The sequence below is a fragment of the Chanodichthys erythropterus genome, chromosome 12 (assembly GCF_024489055.1).
Source record: "Chanodichthys erythropterus isolate Z2021 chromosome 12, ASM2448905v1, whole genome shotgun sequence".
Taxonomy (NCBI): domain Eukaryota; kingdom Metazoa; phylum Chordata; class Actinopteri; order Cypriniformes; family Xenocyprididae; genus Chanodichthys; species Chanodichthys erythropterus.
The window spans coordinates 23,609,696-23,629,235 of record NC_090232.1 but is presented as its reverse complement, the minus strand read 5'-3'; the positions used below and the strand labels follow the sequence as shown (position 1 = coordinate 23,629,235).

Sequence of the window (19,540 nt, the reverse complement as noted above, 5' to 3'; positions counted from 1 at the left end):
CGTCTATTGCTTCAGCTTTATTCAAAGGCCACAGAAACATGGATTTGTTTATACACACTTCAATCCATTTCATTATCCGACGTTCTTGTTTTTTTCCCTACTAAATATAGGCAAGTAGATGAAACATTGATTGAAATTAAGATACAATTTGTATAAAACGAAATTCACTTTAAAGAAATAATATAAAACAAAACTTTAGTGGTAAAATTATGTCTGACACGCTGTATGTTTCCGACATTGTGCATCCGTCCTGCTATTCAGTTTTCATAAGGTTAAATTTAAATAAGCCCCTCCCTCTGTCTACTGGGTGATCTAACTCTCAATCGGGAAATAACATCATCTTGAACTGGAAATCCCGAAACACTATTCACATAACGCACTGGAAAAATTTGCTCATAGACATCTCTTTAGAATATTTTTCATCTCATTACAACTGTATATCGGAACCACAAGAGTCCAGATCAGACGTCCTTCAACTATTACAAATTTGACACACTCATCCTGTTCAATCATGTATTCATTTATTTTTACACATATTTGTACAAGGTTTTAGTAATATTGTGAGTATTTTCATTATTATTATTATTAACTATTATTGACATTATTTTACACAAACATTTAGCAATAGTGAAATAATGATGTGATGATGTTTTGCTTGTCTTGCTTGATATAAGGATGGCAATGGTATAATGTTTATTTTTAATTAAAAAATTAATAAAATAATAATGGGAATAATAATATAAATATCTAAAATATAAAAATATAACTAAATCAAACCAACACCTAACATATACCACACATGATTTTAATGCACCAAATTATGATTTTAATGCACCACACCCCTCTTTTAATGCACCACTTCAGCTTAGGCATACATATAAATAGTAATTGTACTGTAAATGAGAAGGAGAAAAAAGAGAAAAAAAGCACACTGACACAGAAACTTGGAGAGGTGTGGTATGTTATGTGTAATGATTTCATTCTAACTATTAATAATAAAAATAATTATTATTACTATTAATATTATTATTGTCATTATTATTATTATTATTATTGATGTCACTGTCCCGTCATCACAAAACATCATCATTGCCATCTTTAGCATTATTATTTTTTTAATTACTATTGTTGTTATTAATATGATTTATTTATTTGTTTGTTTTATTTTATTATTATTGTGGTTGTTATTAATGTTATTATATTGTTACTATTGCAGTTGTATTGTCAATACAAAATTATGACCATTACCATATTTAGTATTACAATTATCAGTGTTGCCATTATTACTGATACAAATGTTGTTGTTGTTGTTGTTATTATTATTAATAATGATTTTACTTTTTCTGTCAACACAAATATTTTCATCACCATCTTCAGTATTAGTACCACTTCTGTTATTATTATCAATGTTATTTATGATTGTTATGATATTACTGCCACAACTTATAAGTCAACACAACTTATCATCACCATCTTTAGTATCATTATTATAGTCATTACTGTTATTATCATTACTGATACTACTGTTGACAGCATCACAAATATTCTCAATATTAATATACATGCTATTACTGTTTCAATACTTCTACTATTACTACTATTATTTGTCATTTCTGATTAGTTTTCATTGCTGTTACTATCACTGCTGTTTTATTGTTGATTTTGTGTTTTGTTGTTGTTTTTTGTGTTCACCCTATGTTGTAAGTTTTGCACTCCTAATAATTTTTTTATTATTTTTTTAATTTTAAATAAAAAAATTTAAATATTTTTTTTAAAAATAAGCTATAGCCTAATATTTAAATATAAATATGAAACTAAATTGGCTTCATTTTTATCCCTCAGGTCGAGGAACGCGCCGGCGCGTTGAGATGGATTTTTTTTTCTCATGAATTAAAACAAGACTTCGCTCATTTGGCGAAAATCTATAGATTATTGCAAGACTACAAATGGAAATATGTTCATTCGATAAAAAAATATATAGGTGTGTGTTACATAAGAAGTGATCTATCCGCTAGAATGTGTTGTTTCTGAAATCATGGCCAATCTTTGTTGCTGCAGCTTGGCGTTCGTGCACACAAGTAGTTTTCACACAAAAAGCCGAGCGTTTCGTTGTGGTAAAAGCAGAAACCAAAATGCACATAACGTCTCCTTGCTCTTGATCAGGGACGGACTGGGACTAAAAAACGGCCCTGGACATTGACTAGGCCCGGCCCAAAGCAATCGGCGTGCGGAAACTCGACAACAACAGCAATAACGCACGAGTGTCACAAGACTTTAATTGAATTTGTGGCTCATGATACTATACCATCCAAATTATAGCAATAGCACTGATGTTGACTAGATGTTGTGTTAAAAGCATATTATCCTAGATTAACTTGAATACTCATATAGCAGGGGTCTCAAACTCAAATTGTTGCGGGGCCGTTTCTGTGATTGACACCTCCTAGGAGGGCCATATTAACCTTCAAGCGCAAGAAAGCGCAACATTTCAGAAAATTTACTTTGCTTTGCATTATTTCTCATTTACTTCAAATTTCATTAGGCCTACTAAAATAATTTTATACCAATACTATAAATATCTTATTTACCATACTAAATGTAAACAGCAGTGTCTCTCTCATTGTTACAGAGTGTAATATAATTATATAATACTATTACTAACATAATTCTACTAATATAGTAATATAATACTACTAATGTAATAGGCTACTATTAGTTGCAATAGTCTGGTGCAACTTCTCACATCCAACAAGATGCATGAAATAAAAAAATTGTAATTTAGGAACAAAACCAGCAACACTTGTGGTGTGGAGGGGTCAGAAATAAAGAAAAAGAAAAAAAAAACTAGAGCTATACATCAACTTTATTTTGCCAAAAAAAAAAAAAAAAAAATCTCTCATTGTTAAATACATTATTAGTTTTTAACATTTAGTGTATTTCCCTTACTTTGTTAGCTCAAATAACATTAAAATCTTGCACTGAACAATACTGTACTGAACAAATACAATCCATGAATGCATTTGTAGACTCTTCTGTTTCTTGACAGACACCTGCAGCGCTTCTGCTCACACAGCTGAGACACATTTGTCCAAGATGCCGTTTGAGCATCGGACGCGTTTCGGTGGTTTAAATCGACGCTCGTGACTTAAAGTCGAGTGCTTTTACTGTAATTTAGGCAAGCGCGCTCACAATAGAAGCGACGCGGTTGAGAGCGCGGCTCATGGTTGCATAGCAACGACAGACGCCACTGGAGCGAAAGCGCAAGAAGCAACCCAGTCTCACGGCAGTTCGTGATATGGTCACGTAATTTAATCTATTTATTCGTGGCAGGGGCACGTTTATTTAGTTATTTTCGTAATTACAGCACGTTTTTTAAACGAATGCATTTCAATTGGATGCATCTTTCGTGCAATAGCACGATTCTTTCTGCCAGTCGGGCTGCAGCAGAGAAGCTGTTTAATCAACATTTATTCACGAAATCTTATCACGGTTTATAGCCTATATGTGCAATGCTGCTGCTAGCCATTTTGGTGCCATAACCATAATTCTTTTATGATTTTAAAAATAAAGCCAGTCCTTTATATACCTCCTACTGTCAAAGTAAAATTTCGTCAAGTGCTGCGCAAATTGCGCAGTCCAACGGACCACTGGGCTTAATGGGTTATCGAGTTGTTTGGGGGCACCATCTTTAGAGCAATTAAATACTCTTGTTATGCCTGTTTTGTTATACCTGAAAGGTGCCTAATAATATATACTGAAATAATATCGGCATTATAATTACTATGATCACTGATTTTTTATTAGGCTATTTTTGGTGTCCTACGCACAGCGCGTGATGCGCGTGCTGGGAGTGGCGGCGCTGTATATTAATTATGTATTATTATTTCGGTCTTTTTCGGTTATTATTTCGAAGCTGGGTTGCTTTGCTGTTGATATTTTTAAGACTATAACGCGACATCTATCAACATTTATTTCTATGTTATCATTGTATTCATTCATTTCTTTATTTTAAAAATATTATTTTGGTCTTTTAGAGTCTAAAGTTTTAAAAAATTTAAAAGCCCAAAGATCTGTAGGTATCTCTGCTAAACATGCGTTTGTGATTAATCTGTGTTTTTGTCACGACTCACCAGCAATACAGTAAGTTACGTTGCTCAGTTTTATTACGCTCCGAAATATATTTTTATCAAAGCTCCAGGGAGTTTATTCTGATGCCCTGTTGAAATAATAAAAATAATTTTAATTCATTTAATCATTAAATCTATTTTTTCGCAATTTTTTTTTTTTTTTTTTTTTTTTTTTTTTTTTACAATATCCGGATGACGGAGCTCTCCCCAATTACTTCCTCTCTGAAGTCGTTGATTAAGGTAGGCTAAAATTATTGGCAACCTCATGAACAAGTAGCCTATATAATTCGATGAAATATGTATGCAAAAGTGTATTAGTCAAGTATGTTGCTGGGGTATTGTCATGACTGCCTTATGCCCTAATTAAGTTTTTGTGACATTGCTTTGGTGTTTCCATTTGTCTGATATCATCCTCTCTGGGTTGTATTCACTATAACAACCGCATCTCTCTACATGATCCTATTACATGACTACTTATAATAAATCAATCATTTGACACAAAATATTGTTTTTAAAAAGGAGTTTAGTTTATTGATTTAAATACGATTTTGCTTCCGCTATAGAAAATAGTCCGTTCAGTTTTTCACGGTTGTAATCCTGCAACGTAAACTTCTGTTTAATTATCCGGACTTCTTTCAGTGGATTGATATTTGTCCTCCAGACTCCGAGTGAACAGAACTGCGTCCATTTTAGCTTTTGAGATCTTCAGTGCTCAAAAAAAAGTTATATTTAGCTGAACCAGTCACAAAAATGTATATTTTCCTCCATTGTTAAGTAAATTCATTGTCTCTGTCCCATTAACTCCCTTCCCCTAAGCAAGTGTTGTTTTTGTTTTTTAGATTCTACCAACCTACCTGCTAGATCACCAGTAGATCACCACAACCAAAGGCCCTTTTAAGCGCCGACCTATCTGGACACTGTTTGTCTTTCAGTCTGTCTCTCATTTCTGTCTGTCTCTCTTATCTCTGTCTGCCCCTCTGTCCATCTCAGTGTCTGTCCTTCTTTTTCTGTCTGCCCCTCTCTCCGTTTCTGTGATGACCACTACACGGGTCACCGACTGTCAAGATGGCAGTTACATGGAGGGGAGACGGATGGCTCTTGAAATGAGCTTAGAACATGTTCTGACTGAAGCCAGGGTAGGTGTTTTTTTAGGTGTTGAATTTTTGGATGCAACTGTTAAAGTTTTTTTTTTTTTTTTTGTTAAAAATAAATTAACAGCCTAATCATGATTTTCACTTCAACCCCCAGAAAGAATCTGAGGAGCATACAAGTAACATGTACTTGTATCCAGGTAATGAGCTCATTATAATGAAGTTGAACCATTTGAAATATGTTTATGCAGTATTTGATTTGATAACTGTATTGTATTGCATCCACAGGTTAATTGTACCATTTTTCCAAGTTCTCTTGTTATTTATTTATTTATTTTTTTGTAAATGTAATTTCCCCCGTATTTGAAATGTATAGAAATGTAGATTCAACCAAAAAAGTATGCATTGGTGGTATAACTTGGTCTTATTCCTCTGTGTGCTGTTGTAGTTACACACAACCAGATCGGGAACTACCTGCTCACTGAAGAGCTTCCTGCAGCTTCCTGCAGTCTTGATCCTCAAGTGGAATTTGGTAAAATATGGTCAAATACATTTGAATTATTATTAGGTAATTTTCTGAAGGAGATCTGAAAGCAGGGTTCACACAAATACCGGAACGCCTGTATCATTGGAGACTAGATTGCCATTCATGTAAAATCCTGGCAAAAAATGTAAAAACTCGAAAGCTCGCCAGACCTTCCGTGCCTAGTTAGGGGCTGCTAAGCCACGATTGGCCTGTGGCGGTTTTCGGGCATGGCTTAGTGAAGGGTCAGTTGTACCCACATCAGCTGCTTATAAATCAGCAAAGCCACGAATTGTGTCCACAATGAGTCCTATTATTGAACCTCTTTTTTGTATTAGTTTCAATTTCGTCTAAATTTTTTAACGTTGATACAATTTACCTGATCCATGTTTCAAAGAATGCTGAATTTTGCCCTAGACTGTGGGTAAGTTGATTTGGAAAAGTTCTGAAATTTATGTTACTGAAAGCATTGGAAAGATATTTACCCATTATTATGAAATCATAGATCTGCATAGAAATGGTCCTTTGTCAATTAAATTAATTAAATTAATATTTGTCTTTGCAGAAAAAAACATGGAGAGCCTCTCTGCTATGATGTCTGACTCCCCTGAAATCCAGAGGGCATCATCATCATGGACTTTCAGGCAGCAGCAAGCCTCACAAAAATGGAAGGAGGCAAGGCCATTCCACCTTAAATGCCTCATCCAAACTCAGGATGTTGGCCAACCATATTGTAGCCATTGCAGCAAGCCTGCGGTTGTTAGGTGAGATCTCATTAATGTTCTTTTCATACTTTGTAGGCTTTAAGAGTGCCATCACTAATTGATGTCTTCATATTTCTGATAAACTGCATGTTTATGGTGGAATCAGGGCTGTTTCAAAGAGTTGATTTAAATGACTAAATTGGTTCATTGATTTTGTTCCTAGATGCAGAGAGTGTCTACCAGATCAGTGGTTCTGTGAAACCTGCGATATCAAGAATCACAGGAGATGGCCACTCCACGATAGGGAGTCAGTCATTGAGGGCTTTTTTAAAGCTATTCCCCCATCCACATATTTTGTGAGAGGGGAGGGAGGATACAGCTCACACGACCAAGGTAGGTAATTGCAAAACTCTTTTGTACTCTTGTCTAATAAATCTAGTAGGCTAATTTTGTGTTTATCTTTCCTTTGCTAGCTTGTATTTTGCCAGCGGTGAGAGTGACTCAAAAATGTCCCTGTGAAGTCCCCAGCATAACTGTGTCACCTGGCAAAGCGGTCATTTTAATTTCCATCAATGGTAAACTCTGAATAGAAGACTAATCTTTTCCCTTTTTTTGGCTTTGCTTTGCAATAACAGTAAAATAACAGTACTAAAAAATTACAGAATATATCTTGTCATTATGATAAACCAACAAAAATATACTTATTTGAACTATGTTGGTGTGATTCTACTCAAGATGTAGCCTAAGTGTCTTAAAGTGTGCCAGCTGATTGTTTCTAAAAGCTCAGGTTTGTTTTCTTATAACCCAAGGGCGTTATGACATGCACCAGCCATTGTTTGCATGCCAAACCTGCCAGCAGCAGTGGGCTCCAGAGTTCATGGACCTCGTAAACAGTGGATACTGGCCAGCTTCCACCAGCTCTTCTACTTTGTATTCCCTCAATCTTTTCAGCAATGTTCGAGAACTGAAAGTCATCGCGCCGGCACTGTCCAGACAAGCTTTTGCAAAGCTGCTGGAGCATCGTACAAGGTGTGGTGGGCGGGTAAGTGTTCACCATATTATAGAATTGTTTACCATATGTAGACATCTCCAAAGTAACATTTAATATAATGCATCTTTCAGTCAGGACCAGTTTGCGGGGACACGCTGCAGCGCAGCTTCCTGGAGTTTTCTTATTGTGCTTTTGAGGAAGATAACTTGTCCTGTGGTGCACCTTTCACCTGCCCCGCTTGCACCCCAGACATGCTGGCAATCTCTGTGGATGGCAACAGGAAGCTATACCGGTTTCTCCGAAACGGAAGGTGATATTTTTTTCTTCCAGTATAGATTGATCTGGATTGTTTTGTATTCAGTATTCAGCATGGATAAATGTTCTGTTTCGTTTCTTCCTCAGCTCCGACTCTTCGTTTTTTGAAGGGGCATTTATTGCAGAAGACACATCTGTGTCTGCATTTGTTGATGTCTTGCATAAAGCTGTGAAACAGGCAGGTTTCAAATTATTTGTTAATTAAATTACTATGCTTTTACAGCCCAGATTTTCTTTGCATTGGTGAAAAACTGCCCTCAACTTCAAAATACAAGGTGTATATACAGTATGTTTATAGTGTGTTTCATTCACATCACAGCTACCTGGACAAGGCAGATGTGGGAGCTCCTCATGGACAGCAGCGAAGGAGACTTCTAGGAGGACCTTCAAGTTGGACGAAGAGGGCATGGAGGTTCGGTGTGTCGGCATGGTTTCCTCCTTAAAGCTCTTAATATGTTTAGAGGTGAGATAATAATAAATTGTTTGCTGTTAAATGTACCTTTGTATTGTTGTTATTTGTATGTCGCTTTGGACAAAAGCTAAATACCATAATCATATGGAGAAGCATCTCAATTATCACTATTAGTTCAGCTTATACCACTGCTTGGTTGAGTTTCCCATTATGATGCTCTCTTTAGAATGTACAATAATAGGATATTTGCATTTCTAATACAATTTGTATATCCCTAGGTGAAATCTTTGCCTACCCCATGTATCTGCACAAGGAGTTGATGAGTTCAAAGCCAAGGTTTATCGCTATGGATGTAATGTGTAAATACTGGCCATATTTACACAAATCAGCAAACATCCTTCCTGATCTCCAGGGGCTAACGTCAATCAGGCCTTTCCTAAGTGTCATGCATGCTACAGCACATTCCACTAAGTGTGAGGTATGTTCAGTGTTTATTATGTTTAACTGTATCATCGGAAAATAAGTCCCTATGCTGCGCATCAGGGTCCTGTTCGCCTTGTCTTATTATCCGATAATGAACGGCAGACATTACATTATTCCTTACATGTCTTTTTACTTCAAGATTACATGGAGTGGCAAAAACCAAGAAGGAGCAGGGTCAACTGCAGGAGAGGAAGTTGAACAGGTGAACAGCTACCTCTCCCGCTGTGCCTTAACGACTAAGTACATGTCAAAAGGAGGTGATTGTAGTATTTCTCTTCTAATGTAATTTTTTTATTGCTTATTGCTTGACATTCACTCAACATTTACTCTCAACAGCACGTGTGGATATGCTTACAATCCATGCGATGGCCTGGAACTACAAAAAAAAACACAACACTACATCGAGCATTGTCTGCAAGATATGTGAAGGTGTGTTCTCTGTAAATGGTTTCAATTTGTGGTTATTGTGTAGCTTTGTGTAACTGTATTGTTTAACTGTCGCATTAGACTTGCCAAAGGCTTCAGGAGGAGACTGCAAGTCTAGTGGAACTTAAAGAAAGCTTGGCATGCACCAATGAAGCAGTGTGGGTGTCTGATGTGAGGGAATGGGCAGCTGGTGGTAAGTTTGAACCAATAACATGTTTCACTTTGTGCTTCCTCATTGGCGGCGATCATTTAGATCATGATATTTAAGCTGGCTACTGCTTGCTATACTGCATGCCACTATCTCTGTAAGCCTTTTTTGCACCCACCCCCTCCCAACTCGTCCTTCTTTACACTATTGTGTTTTTGTGCTGTGTTTCCAGACACAACAGGTACTTCCCTAGAGCAGTCCATTGAGGGACGTTACCTTAACGTGAGGCAGCGGAAGCAGGCTCTATACCGCCAAAATGGTATAATTACATGGTCTATAGATAATTGCTCACTGTATTTTTGGTCACTATTTTTACCTTCTGCTTGATGTCTTTACAGATAGTGGCAAGTTCCGTCACCGCCTGCGGAGGAAAATTGCTGAGAGCAAGAGACTGCTATTGAAAGACATAGAGACCTATAACAGCCATGAGCCTGACATGCCAATTGATGTTAATGAAGTAGAGCAGTCGCTATCAGGAGACAACCCATCCCCAACATGGCCGTGGGAGGTTCATGGCAGCAGTAAGCTGAGTTTCCTGAGGCCTCTGATTTATTTTATAAAGACTCAAGTCAAAATTGTAATTTATACATTTTCTTTATCTCTGTTGTAGCACAAATCGAAGAAAAGTTAAAAATTTTTAACAAAGCCATGCTGAAAATGAGACTGGAGGAGGAAAGGACAATACTTGTTCAGGAGATGGCCCAGCACTGCTCATGGTTGCAGAAGTTGCAGGCAACTCTTAAAAGAAAAACATCAGAGGAAGGCAAGTTTCATCTTTGTAACCATACCAATCAAACAAGGAAGTGATGGTGATAAGGACACCATACTTTAACTTTACCTAACAAGAGACGTATCTTACTAGAAAGCAGTTAAAAAAACTTACACTGACCATCTAATTTTGGTGAGTTATAACAAATATTACAAAGCAAGTGGGTATGTCATGGTAATTTGGATTTGTTTTTCACTTTTCACTTACAGACAAGCGAAACAAGGGCCTTTCCTGTCTCTGCAGAAGACGACTGTCTGAAGTTTCAGATACGTTGAAAGAGGTGCTCCTTCAATACAAGGCTGTTTTAGGCCCTCAGGGCTCTGCTATAGAACTGGAAGATAAACAGGAGAATGAAAGTGATTTCAGCAGTCCAGACACCAGTGAAAATGAAGAGGAGGAGTGCAGGTAATGAATATGTGAAAAGTGTTATTTTTTAATACCCTTAATTTATGTAATCTGTCAAATTGAGTAAAGATAACATTAATACTACATTTGTTTTCCAGAGTTTGAATAGGGACATGTTTAATGTCTACTCCTTGGTCTGTTTGTGTCTGTGTCTCTCAGGGAGGAGCTACCGGGCAGGTGTCTGTAATCGCTTGGGCAGTGTAAAAGGACTTCATGGCTGCCATTCCAGGTTCCTTCTCTCCTGTATCACATTGTTTTGCTTTTTGTTTGCCTTTTTACCATATGACTGATTACGCCACACTTTCATTTCATACCATATCATTTATACTGATTATTGCTTATTTCTTATTTTTCATCTCGTATATTTACTGTAATAAATCACTATTTTTTTTGTATCTTTATCCACGTGTGGTCTCCCATTTCATGTTGCCTGGGCAAAAAGGAGCCTGGTCAGGGTTACACTGTTGTTCCACCTTTCTGGACTTGTAAGGTTTATATATGAGCTAAGTAAAATCACACCTTACACATTCACTGACTCTATAGTGCCTTCTAGAAATCTAAATCTCCAATGCTGATCTTGATGAAGCTGCCAGGGAGGCTGAACAAGTCCTTAAAAGGTTCAACACTTCACAGGTATTGAACAGTAATTTCATGTGTTGCTAACTAATTTCCTTAACGTCCTTCCTCTCAGATATTTCGGTCACAGATCATTTTTAACACACTGTCTGAACATGTATGTATTTCTCTTTGTTTCAGCTGAAAATGAAGACCAAAGGAAGGAGATGGATGGATTTGGCCATCTTGTGCCTTTACGGAGAAGACAAAAAAAGCTGCAAAGGAAAACATTTCCATTGGTATGTCTGTGTTGGTCTTAACCCTTGTCTGAACATTTCTGCAGTTATATTTCGCACAGCATTTGGTGTTTCTTAAACTCTGTTTTACACACCACAAGGCCCTATCAGCTAGAAGTAGTAATAATTCTTACAATTTACCAAGTCAGCAAATTCATATGATACAAACGTACTTGTACAAAACTCGTACACAGAAACGCCTTCCTCTCATTCCATTAATCTTACACACAAAATACTTCCTTTCTCTGCCTATTTCTCTTCACCTTTACTCCCTCACTCACTTACTTTCTTTTTTTCTCTGTTTTAAGGTAGAAAGAGTTTGCATGATGTCTTTGTCAGACTCAATCTGATGTAAACAGATGAACTCAGGAGACTGCTAGAGTTCCTAGTGAACTTGAGCTCGAAGCTGCTGAAACTGAAACGGCTACTAGTGAGGCTCAGCAAGTGCTTGCCATGATCAGCCCCCCTCAGGTAAGATTTGTAGAAAATTCTAATCTATATTTATTCATCAAATCCTATGACCTGAATCTTTTAGTGAATTAACTTAATTATAACTTGTCTTAATGTATAACAACAATAATATTTAAATGTGGGGTCAATAGACATTTTCTTGTTTTACAGCTGAAATGGAAGACTTAAAACGCAAAGAAATTCAGTCACAGCAAGCCAGGCATACCAGTCCTGTTGATGAGGAATGAACATGGCCATCTTGTGCCTGAACAGAAAAAACAAATGAAAAAGGTGCACATTTCCATTGGTATGTCTGTATTCAAGCAATGCAGTTAAATGCATTACAGCATTTGATATTGATCTTTCGAAGGACTATTCGAGTTGGCAGTCATCATTTTCACATCTTTTTATCGCTCCTAGAATGAGCAAATCAGCTGTGCGATCATTTTTGGAATTTGGGCAGGAAATTACAGAATTTACAGAATCTGACACCTGTTTTCACCAAAACTATTTTTCTGGAGTTACTATTGTTGACTAATTGTTTTGTCTGATTGTTTGAAGGAGGATGAAGTCAGTTGATTAAGAAATTGGCATGTTGTATTTGTAATAAAGTGTTTTCAACACATTACTGATTTGTTTTGACTGCTTGTATTATGTTCTCATTTTCTTCTTGTAGAGGTAGAGAAGCTGGCAGTCGGCACTAAAAATACTCAATGTTGAGGTCAGACCTTACAGAAGTGAGTCCAGAGTCCAGAGATGATGGAGTCTTTGTTGACGGGAGTATTCTGTGGCCCCCAAGTGCAGCACTGCAGCCTGAAACCATCAGTTATCTGCTGTGAAGACTCCTTTTTCCAAACAGCTCTACTGTGACAACTCAGATGCTATGGCCCATAAAAGTAAACATCACAACCGTGTGAACTGAGAGATAACCAATGGTACGTCCAGTGTGACAATTATAAGTAATATTATATACTGTATATTGATTTGCCACCTCCTAAATACATGTTTTCTTGTGCTAGGACTTTTTCTCCTGGTTGAGGAAAAAGCTACACGCATCAGAGGTGCTGATGAACTATTTGAGCTGCTTCAAATTCACATCGCCAGGGACCACACATGGCCCATCCACACTGATGCAGTGCTGAAGAAGGCTCATCAGTGTGTTTTTTTCCTCAGACAGATGAGGAAGTTCAGTGTAAGCCCCAAAACCCTCAAATCATTTAACACATGCACTGTGGAGAACATCCTGACTGGCAGCATCCCTGCCTGGTGTAGGAACAGCACTGCCCTCAACTGCAGAGCTCTGCAGAGAGTGTTACGACCTGCACAGAACATTGTTGGAGGTGAGCTTCCCTCCCTCCAGGGCATCTACACCAGGTGGTGTGTGAGGAAAGCATGGATCATCAGAGACTCCAGCCACCCGAGCCGTGGACTGCTCTCACAGTGACCATCAGGCAGACATTCTCCCTGAACCCGCACCAGCAGACTGCGAGACAAGTTCTTTCCACAGGCAATCGATTGTACTGAACTCGTACCAGTAACACCACACAGCAGCACACCCCACCACACCAACCTCATATGCACTGCACTTTATCAGTTACACTGACTGGACTCACCCTGACATTCTGTTTGCACTAATTCATACTGTACTGCACTGCAAAGGTAAATGTATAACATGATTATTTTGTTTATTATTGTTTTCATTTCGTACTCTGTGTATAGTATAATATAGTACCATGTATTGTTCTCTACCGGTCTCTTATGTATGTGTATATTGTTAATACTTTTTGTTGTGTATATATTCCATACTTTCATGCTGCAGAGTTTGCACTAAAGAATTTCATCACCTGCACACTTGCTTTCATGTCATGTTGACAAAGTGATTTGAATTGGTCATGTCTTTTGTTCATTTGTACTGTACAGTGCTGGATAACAATTTGTAAATTGTTAGAGACATGGAAGAAAAAGATTATGTAGGGACATGGATAAGTAAGCAAAAGGAAGAAAACCAGGAGAGATCTAATAAGGTGTGATTCTGTGATGCTCAAGACATTTCAGCATGCATGCATTTGTGTGGCTTCGTCAGTGTTGTGAACTGATTAATATGATCTAACATAACTCATTTTTATTTCTCTTCATTATCATTTGTCTTTATGTGCCACTTTAGCTGTACTCATACAATGCTTTACTGGCAAATACAGCATATGGTGTTAGATAATAAAATATGGTGAATATTCTGTATTAAGGATGGTGTTTGGTTTGATTTAATATAAAAATACATAATTGAGACATGAACATATAGTCATAATGACATATGGGACAACAGTTTGCTAGAATGTTACCATTGCACATGCTTAGTGGCATAGATGCTGTGTCAAATACAGTAAATATGTTAAATTTCAGATACATGAAGGCAAGACTGAAAGGTGTATTACAAGAGACTGCATGGGCTATATTGCTACAGGCACTTCGGGCAACCTACCAGTGAAAGATCAACATGGATCATACTATAAGCAAGATGAGCATGCACATTTTCATGTCCAGCACTTGAGGAGAACAAAGATGAGAATATTTTAAGACCGATTTACAAATGGCTTATTTTATATTAGGATTCTTTGCACACATGAATTTGACCTACATACATGCATGAACGTTTTACACATACCTTGTCTTACTGAATGGCACGTGGCCTTGTGCAACAGTACAATGTAGTGTCACAATATGTATTGGTGTCTTTGTTTACTGTCAACACTGTATTATTGTTCTTGATCCAATTAAAAAAAGAAATGGAGAAGCCCATTCCAATTTTGGGGTCTTGTTCTGTTAACTATGACTGGATGAACTTGCAACAACCTGCATAATGGCAAATTGTTGAAAAGACAATATAATGTATAATGTGACTCAACACACTTTGTTGTCCATGATGAGAATACACCTGTGTATGTTTTACTGCCCTTCCACCCTCAGGGGCCCAGTAGAGTCCCTTGGAAGAGCAAGAAAATGCACATTTCAGATGGCTGTAAATCAAAGTCTGATTACAGTATCACAGAGAAAATTGGTGTGACAACTACTTGTGCTATGTTTACTAAATAATGTTGGACACAGCTTTCAAATATATACGAAAAGGAGGTATAAAAGTGTTTTAAAAAGTGCTCATAATAAAGTACCATATTTCAGTCTCCCTTTCAATTATGTCATAGAGGTTCGCACAATGAACACGATTAGACATCCCTTTGTTAATTAAAGAAAGTATTTTTTCCCATTTCATTATTGAACGTTTTAAACTACATTACCCATAAGCCCCTGTCATTCTATCGATTGAACGCCAAAAACATGGCGCTGTTATTTGTAGTTCAGTGGACATATACTAGGGTTAGGGTTAGGATATCGGTAAAGAGGTAATTTCTCACAACACAGCAACACCGCTTTGTTAACTGAATGCATTACTAACGTAATAATAACAGCAAAAAGAACTTTGCAACATTAAACGTTTTTTAATATGGGTTAAAAGATTGTCCAACCACAACGAATCCTGCGGATGCCAAGAGAAGGTCAGAGCCAATGACAACCCACTTGAATAGAAGCGTCACACTTACTTATCCATATATGGTCATTCCTGACAGGATCTTCCAGGTTCAAGTTACACATTTATTTGCCCCTATTAAATATGAAACTAAAATGACAGATTAAATCGTGGGGTTAACCTGATGCAGCAATAGATTTGTTGATTACAGTGAATTTTTTTTTTTTCCCCAAGCAAGGGCCTAATGGTTTCCATTTTATGCATGGCATACACTAATATTTAATCCATAACATTTAAGCTAAAAAAAAAAAAAAAGTATTATTAAAAAAATAATATTGCAGTTGTATACTGTATGGCAGAAATATTAAAATGATTCAAAATGTTTCAAAAATTCCCCTCTGGTAATTATTTAAGCATTGCAGTATTTCTTAACTAAAGATAAATGCAGCTACTATTGAAATTAAGTGCTTCTGTAACATTCATGGTTTATTTATAGTGTATTAAAGACAGGCTATACATTTAATCATTTGTTTCCTGGAAATGGTCCCTACCACCTTGACATTCTTAGCTTTACCAAAAGACATAATGAATGCAATTGAATGTAATTTCCCAATTTTATTGATATGTCAAACTGTTTAAAAACAAACATAAGTGCCCAGAACTGCATCCTCTGTCACCCAGGTACTTCTCCAGTCTGTGACACTATGAAGAAAAGAAAACAACAACAACACATTATAAAAATGCATCTGCATAGAGGTTGTCAATTATAGTGAACTTTAAAAAAAAAAAAAAAAAAGACTGATTGATTAAGTATTATGTTACTCAGAAATATGCAATCCAACCCACTTTAAAACATTGGCTATTATTTAAAAAAAAAGAAAAAAGAGAATGTTTATGGAAAATGTTATAAGACTGCAAATAATATTTTTACAAACCAGAAGTTGCAAGGCTCCCGTCAGAAAGATATTCTTTTCTTCCCTTTAAAGAACAAACAGGCAAAAAATTATTAAGAACAATATTTTACATTATTAATTTAAAACTATATCTCCTGTAATCATTGTTCACTTTTATTGCATTTAAATGCAATGCAAATTAAAATGGTTAATAACAATGATTATAAAGTCAACTGTTTTCAGCAAGAAAATGCATTTTTAACATTCCAATTACCTTGAAGGTTTCAAAGGTTACGAATAGCACTACAATTAAGTGGCTCAAGCATTTTGTTAAGCATTTTGTGGTATTTATGAATGTGATTTATAATTTTCATTGATTAGCATACCAGATGAATAGTACAAACGGAACAATAAACATATATATATATATACATATATATACATATATATATATACATATATATATATATATATATATATATATATATATATATATATATATATATATATATATATATATATACATATATGTTATATATACACACACACACACGTAATATGCAATTCTATAACATTAAGTTGACATAATTAAGGAAATAATATTTAAAAAAGAAAAAGAAAAATGTGATTGTTTTTACATTACCATTTTTATTATTTACTGTCTTCCTCTGTGTTGACATGTGGAATACAGTGGGAGGGATGGTGGCAGTGACAGGACGGCTGACAGTAGAGATGTGTTCACTGTAGGAGAAATTAATACAAGTAGACATGCTTGTATTTAAGAGTGGAAGTTGGAAGTAAGAGTGTAGAAGGGCTGAGAGCAGATGTGCCACATGAGAGGGAGAGAGATATGGAAGGGTTGGCTCTTCATTCACAAGCTGATGAAGAAGGAATCTGTGAGAAATCCTGCAAGACAGGAAGAAAGAGAATTGAATTAAAATCACAAGATGAACAATAAAAATATTGTCAGCCAATCAGAATCTACAAGACTTTAAGGAGCTTGAGCATTCTAAGTGAGACAACATAACTACAGTGTATATAATAATAAACAGAACTTTTTCGTCTGTTGGTGTGGAAGCTAAAATAGTTATCATTATAGTTATTGAGGATGTAACTATTATACTGTTTAAATGAGAAGAGACAGCGCCACTTTGTAAAGGTTAATAAAGAATAAAATAGACTTACAAGTATCAAGTACATGTAAGTACAAGACTTACAATATCATATGAATTGTTTTGACTTGGAAATTGTAAGAATTATTATTACTTCTAACTCCTTGTGGTATGTAAAACAGAGTTTAAGAAACACCAAATGCTGTGCAAAATATAACTGCAGAAATGTTCAAACAAGGGTTAAGACCTAGGCAACACCCTGTACAGCTTGGCTAAAGAACAATGAATAGGCTGCATGAAACTACAGAACCTTATAATTTAGAATCATGAGATTGTTATCACCCAATTACGCTTTGAGTCATTGTTAGAAGGAAATAATTTTTATTGTTACTTATGCTATGGATTATCAATACATGAACATTCAGTCAGAGGAAGAGTGTCCACTCCACACACATTAGGGTCTTCTTTTTGGGTCCTTCTACAGTCTCACCACCACAATATAACAGGAGAGCCTAAAAATCAAATTGGTAAAACATAGATTTATGGCCAAAATGCTGGTCATTATTGGGAAATAAGTCCCTTCAGGATGAAGCAAGACCTGGTCGCCTTGTAGGGAGTTATTTTAAATATAATGACTGACGTTCTGCACATTATCCCTTACTCATTAAATTACTACAGTCATTCACATTTTTTTTTTAATTTACAGTAAATTGCATCTGACTTACAGCATGTACAGAGTCCTGTTTCCATTTGTGCACGCATTTTGCTCGGTTGAATTATTTACTAACCTCTTGGATAAACCACATATCAAAAGAAGAACATGTTTCTGTATGGAGTTAGGCAGGTTCTGAAACGGCAGGAAATGTTGAACATCTACCGTCTACCATAAACAACACTTTACTTTGTATAGAAATATCACAAAATTACTATAAAAAAACTTTATTGAATGAGCAATGTACAATAAAAAAAAATAAAACATCATATATTACAACATTAATTAACTTAAACAAATGACTCCTTGGGCTCCCAAGTAGGAGTCCACTGTTTCCCACTGAAAACAGAAGGGAGGCAATTACGTTACATGTGATTATTCTATTGGGAATGTTAACTTCAAACACGTTTGCACATTCTTCAAAAGTCTAGGTAAAAGCGATTGACTTCAAAACGTGTGTGAGAGTGAAATAGAGAGTCAGAGCAATCTTATTTCTGTATTTGTCATATAGTAGAACACATACCACGCTGCACAAGGCTCCCAGTCAATCAGCAATTCTGTTTGGCCCTATGACAGGAACAACAATACATGCTTACATATTTTTTGCATCAGGCTTTGGTAACAGCCGCCATGTTTCCTGTTTCATGTTTTACCATGATATTTAAAGTATTTTAGTCAAGAGGCTGTAGTATATATTGTATACAATATATACATTATTTGACTATTTCCCAGCTTTACTTCTGTGATTGACAGGTATTTTAACTTAACATCGTGACTAGTTTGATGTAAATAGAACAAATAAAGAGTAGTATGGTGTTCTGTTATGCATGTCTTACCTTTCTCACTCTTTCTTTCAGAGCACTCCTAATTGGATAAACACCTAGGCCTGTGTGGTAGGAGCAATCTGAAGGCATCAAAACTCAGATTAGGAACACAGCAACATCATTAACATATCCAGGTCAAGCATTCACATCAAAGTGATCAAATATCAAGTCTGAATGCAAATGTATTAAGTCATTTAAACTTACTTTTTTTTTTTTTTTTTGCTTTTATCCATTTCTGCCTCTGTGGGATAGAAAAAACAGACATATATCCAGTCAAAAAAGGCAAACAATTCAAAAACGGTCTTGCTCATCATAGCAATTATTACAAATATCAATATCATAAAAAAAAAATTACAAATGCAAAACATGCCTGACTTCTGCTTTCTCTTCCCTGTTGACCCTGTGGTTTTGAAGAAGTCAGATGTCAAACTAAGTATGGAGTGGCAAACAATCAAGTTACATCTAGTTACATCTTTTATACATGTTCATTAAAACAGGCACACATTCACTTGCTCACTCTCACACACACATACACACACACACACACACACACACACACACACACAGAACAATACGCACACAAACCCTCATATGTAACCTATATCATACCACAAAAATGATCATGAACACCTGATCAGAACTAAATCAATCGGTTGAGAAGTTGCCAGGCAAAATTGCTGAAAAAGTTGTTGGATACAGTACATACCATACTCTTTCCTATGTG

General features: G+C 36.1%; 1 protein-coding gene across 1 annotated transcript; it reads left to right on the top strand.

Moving 5' to 3' along the window:
- Positions 1–4,354: 4,354 nt before the first annotated feature.
- LOC137032584 (uncharacterized) lies at positions 4,355–8,993 on the top strand. Its single transcript, XM_067404396.1, has 14 exons — positions 4,355–4,367; positions 4,967–5,263; positions 5,376–5,418; positions 5,667–5,750; positions 6,307–6,505; positions 6,669–6,838; positions 6,919–7,020; positions 7,255–7,487; positions 7,568–7,746; positions 7,839–7,929; positions 8,071–8,214; positions 8,442–8,641; positions 8,786–8,903; positions 8,983–8,993. The coding sequence occupies exons 2-12, from the start codon at positions 5,162–5,164 to the stop codon at positions 8,481–8,483; spliced, it is 1,389 nt and encodes a 462-aa protein (XP_067260497.1). The 5' UTR covers positions 4,355–4,367; positions 4,967–5,161; the 3' UTR covers positions 8,484–8,641; positions 8,786–8,903; positions 8,983–8,993.
- The last annotated feature ends 10,547 nt before the right edge of the window (positions 8,994–19,540 follow it).

Excerpts from the sequence above, each read along its gene's own strand:
- LOC137032584 (XM_067404396.1), top strand. The coding sequence starts at position 5,162 with ATGACCACTACACGGGTCACCGACTGTCAAGATGGCAGTTACATGGAG. Across the intron at positions 5,264-5,375 it reads ATGTTCTGACTGAAGCCAGG|AAAGAATCTGAGGAGCATAC; the intron begins GTAGGTGTTTTT and ends TTCAACCCCCAG. Across the intron at positions 6,506-6,668 it reads AGCAAGCCTGCGGTTGTTAG|ATGCAGAGAGTGTCTACCAG; the intron begins GTGAGATCTCAT and ends TTTTGTTCCTAG.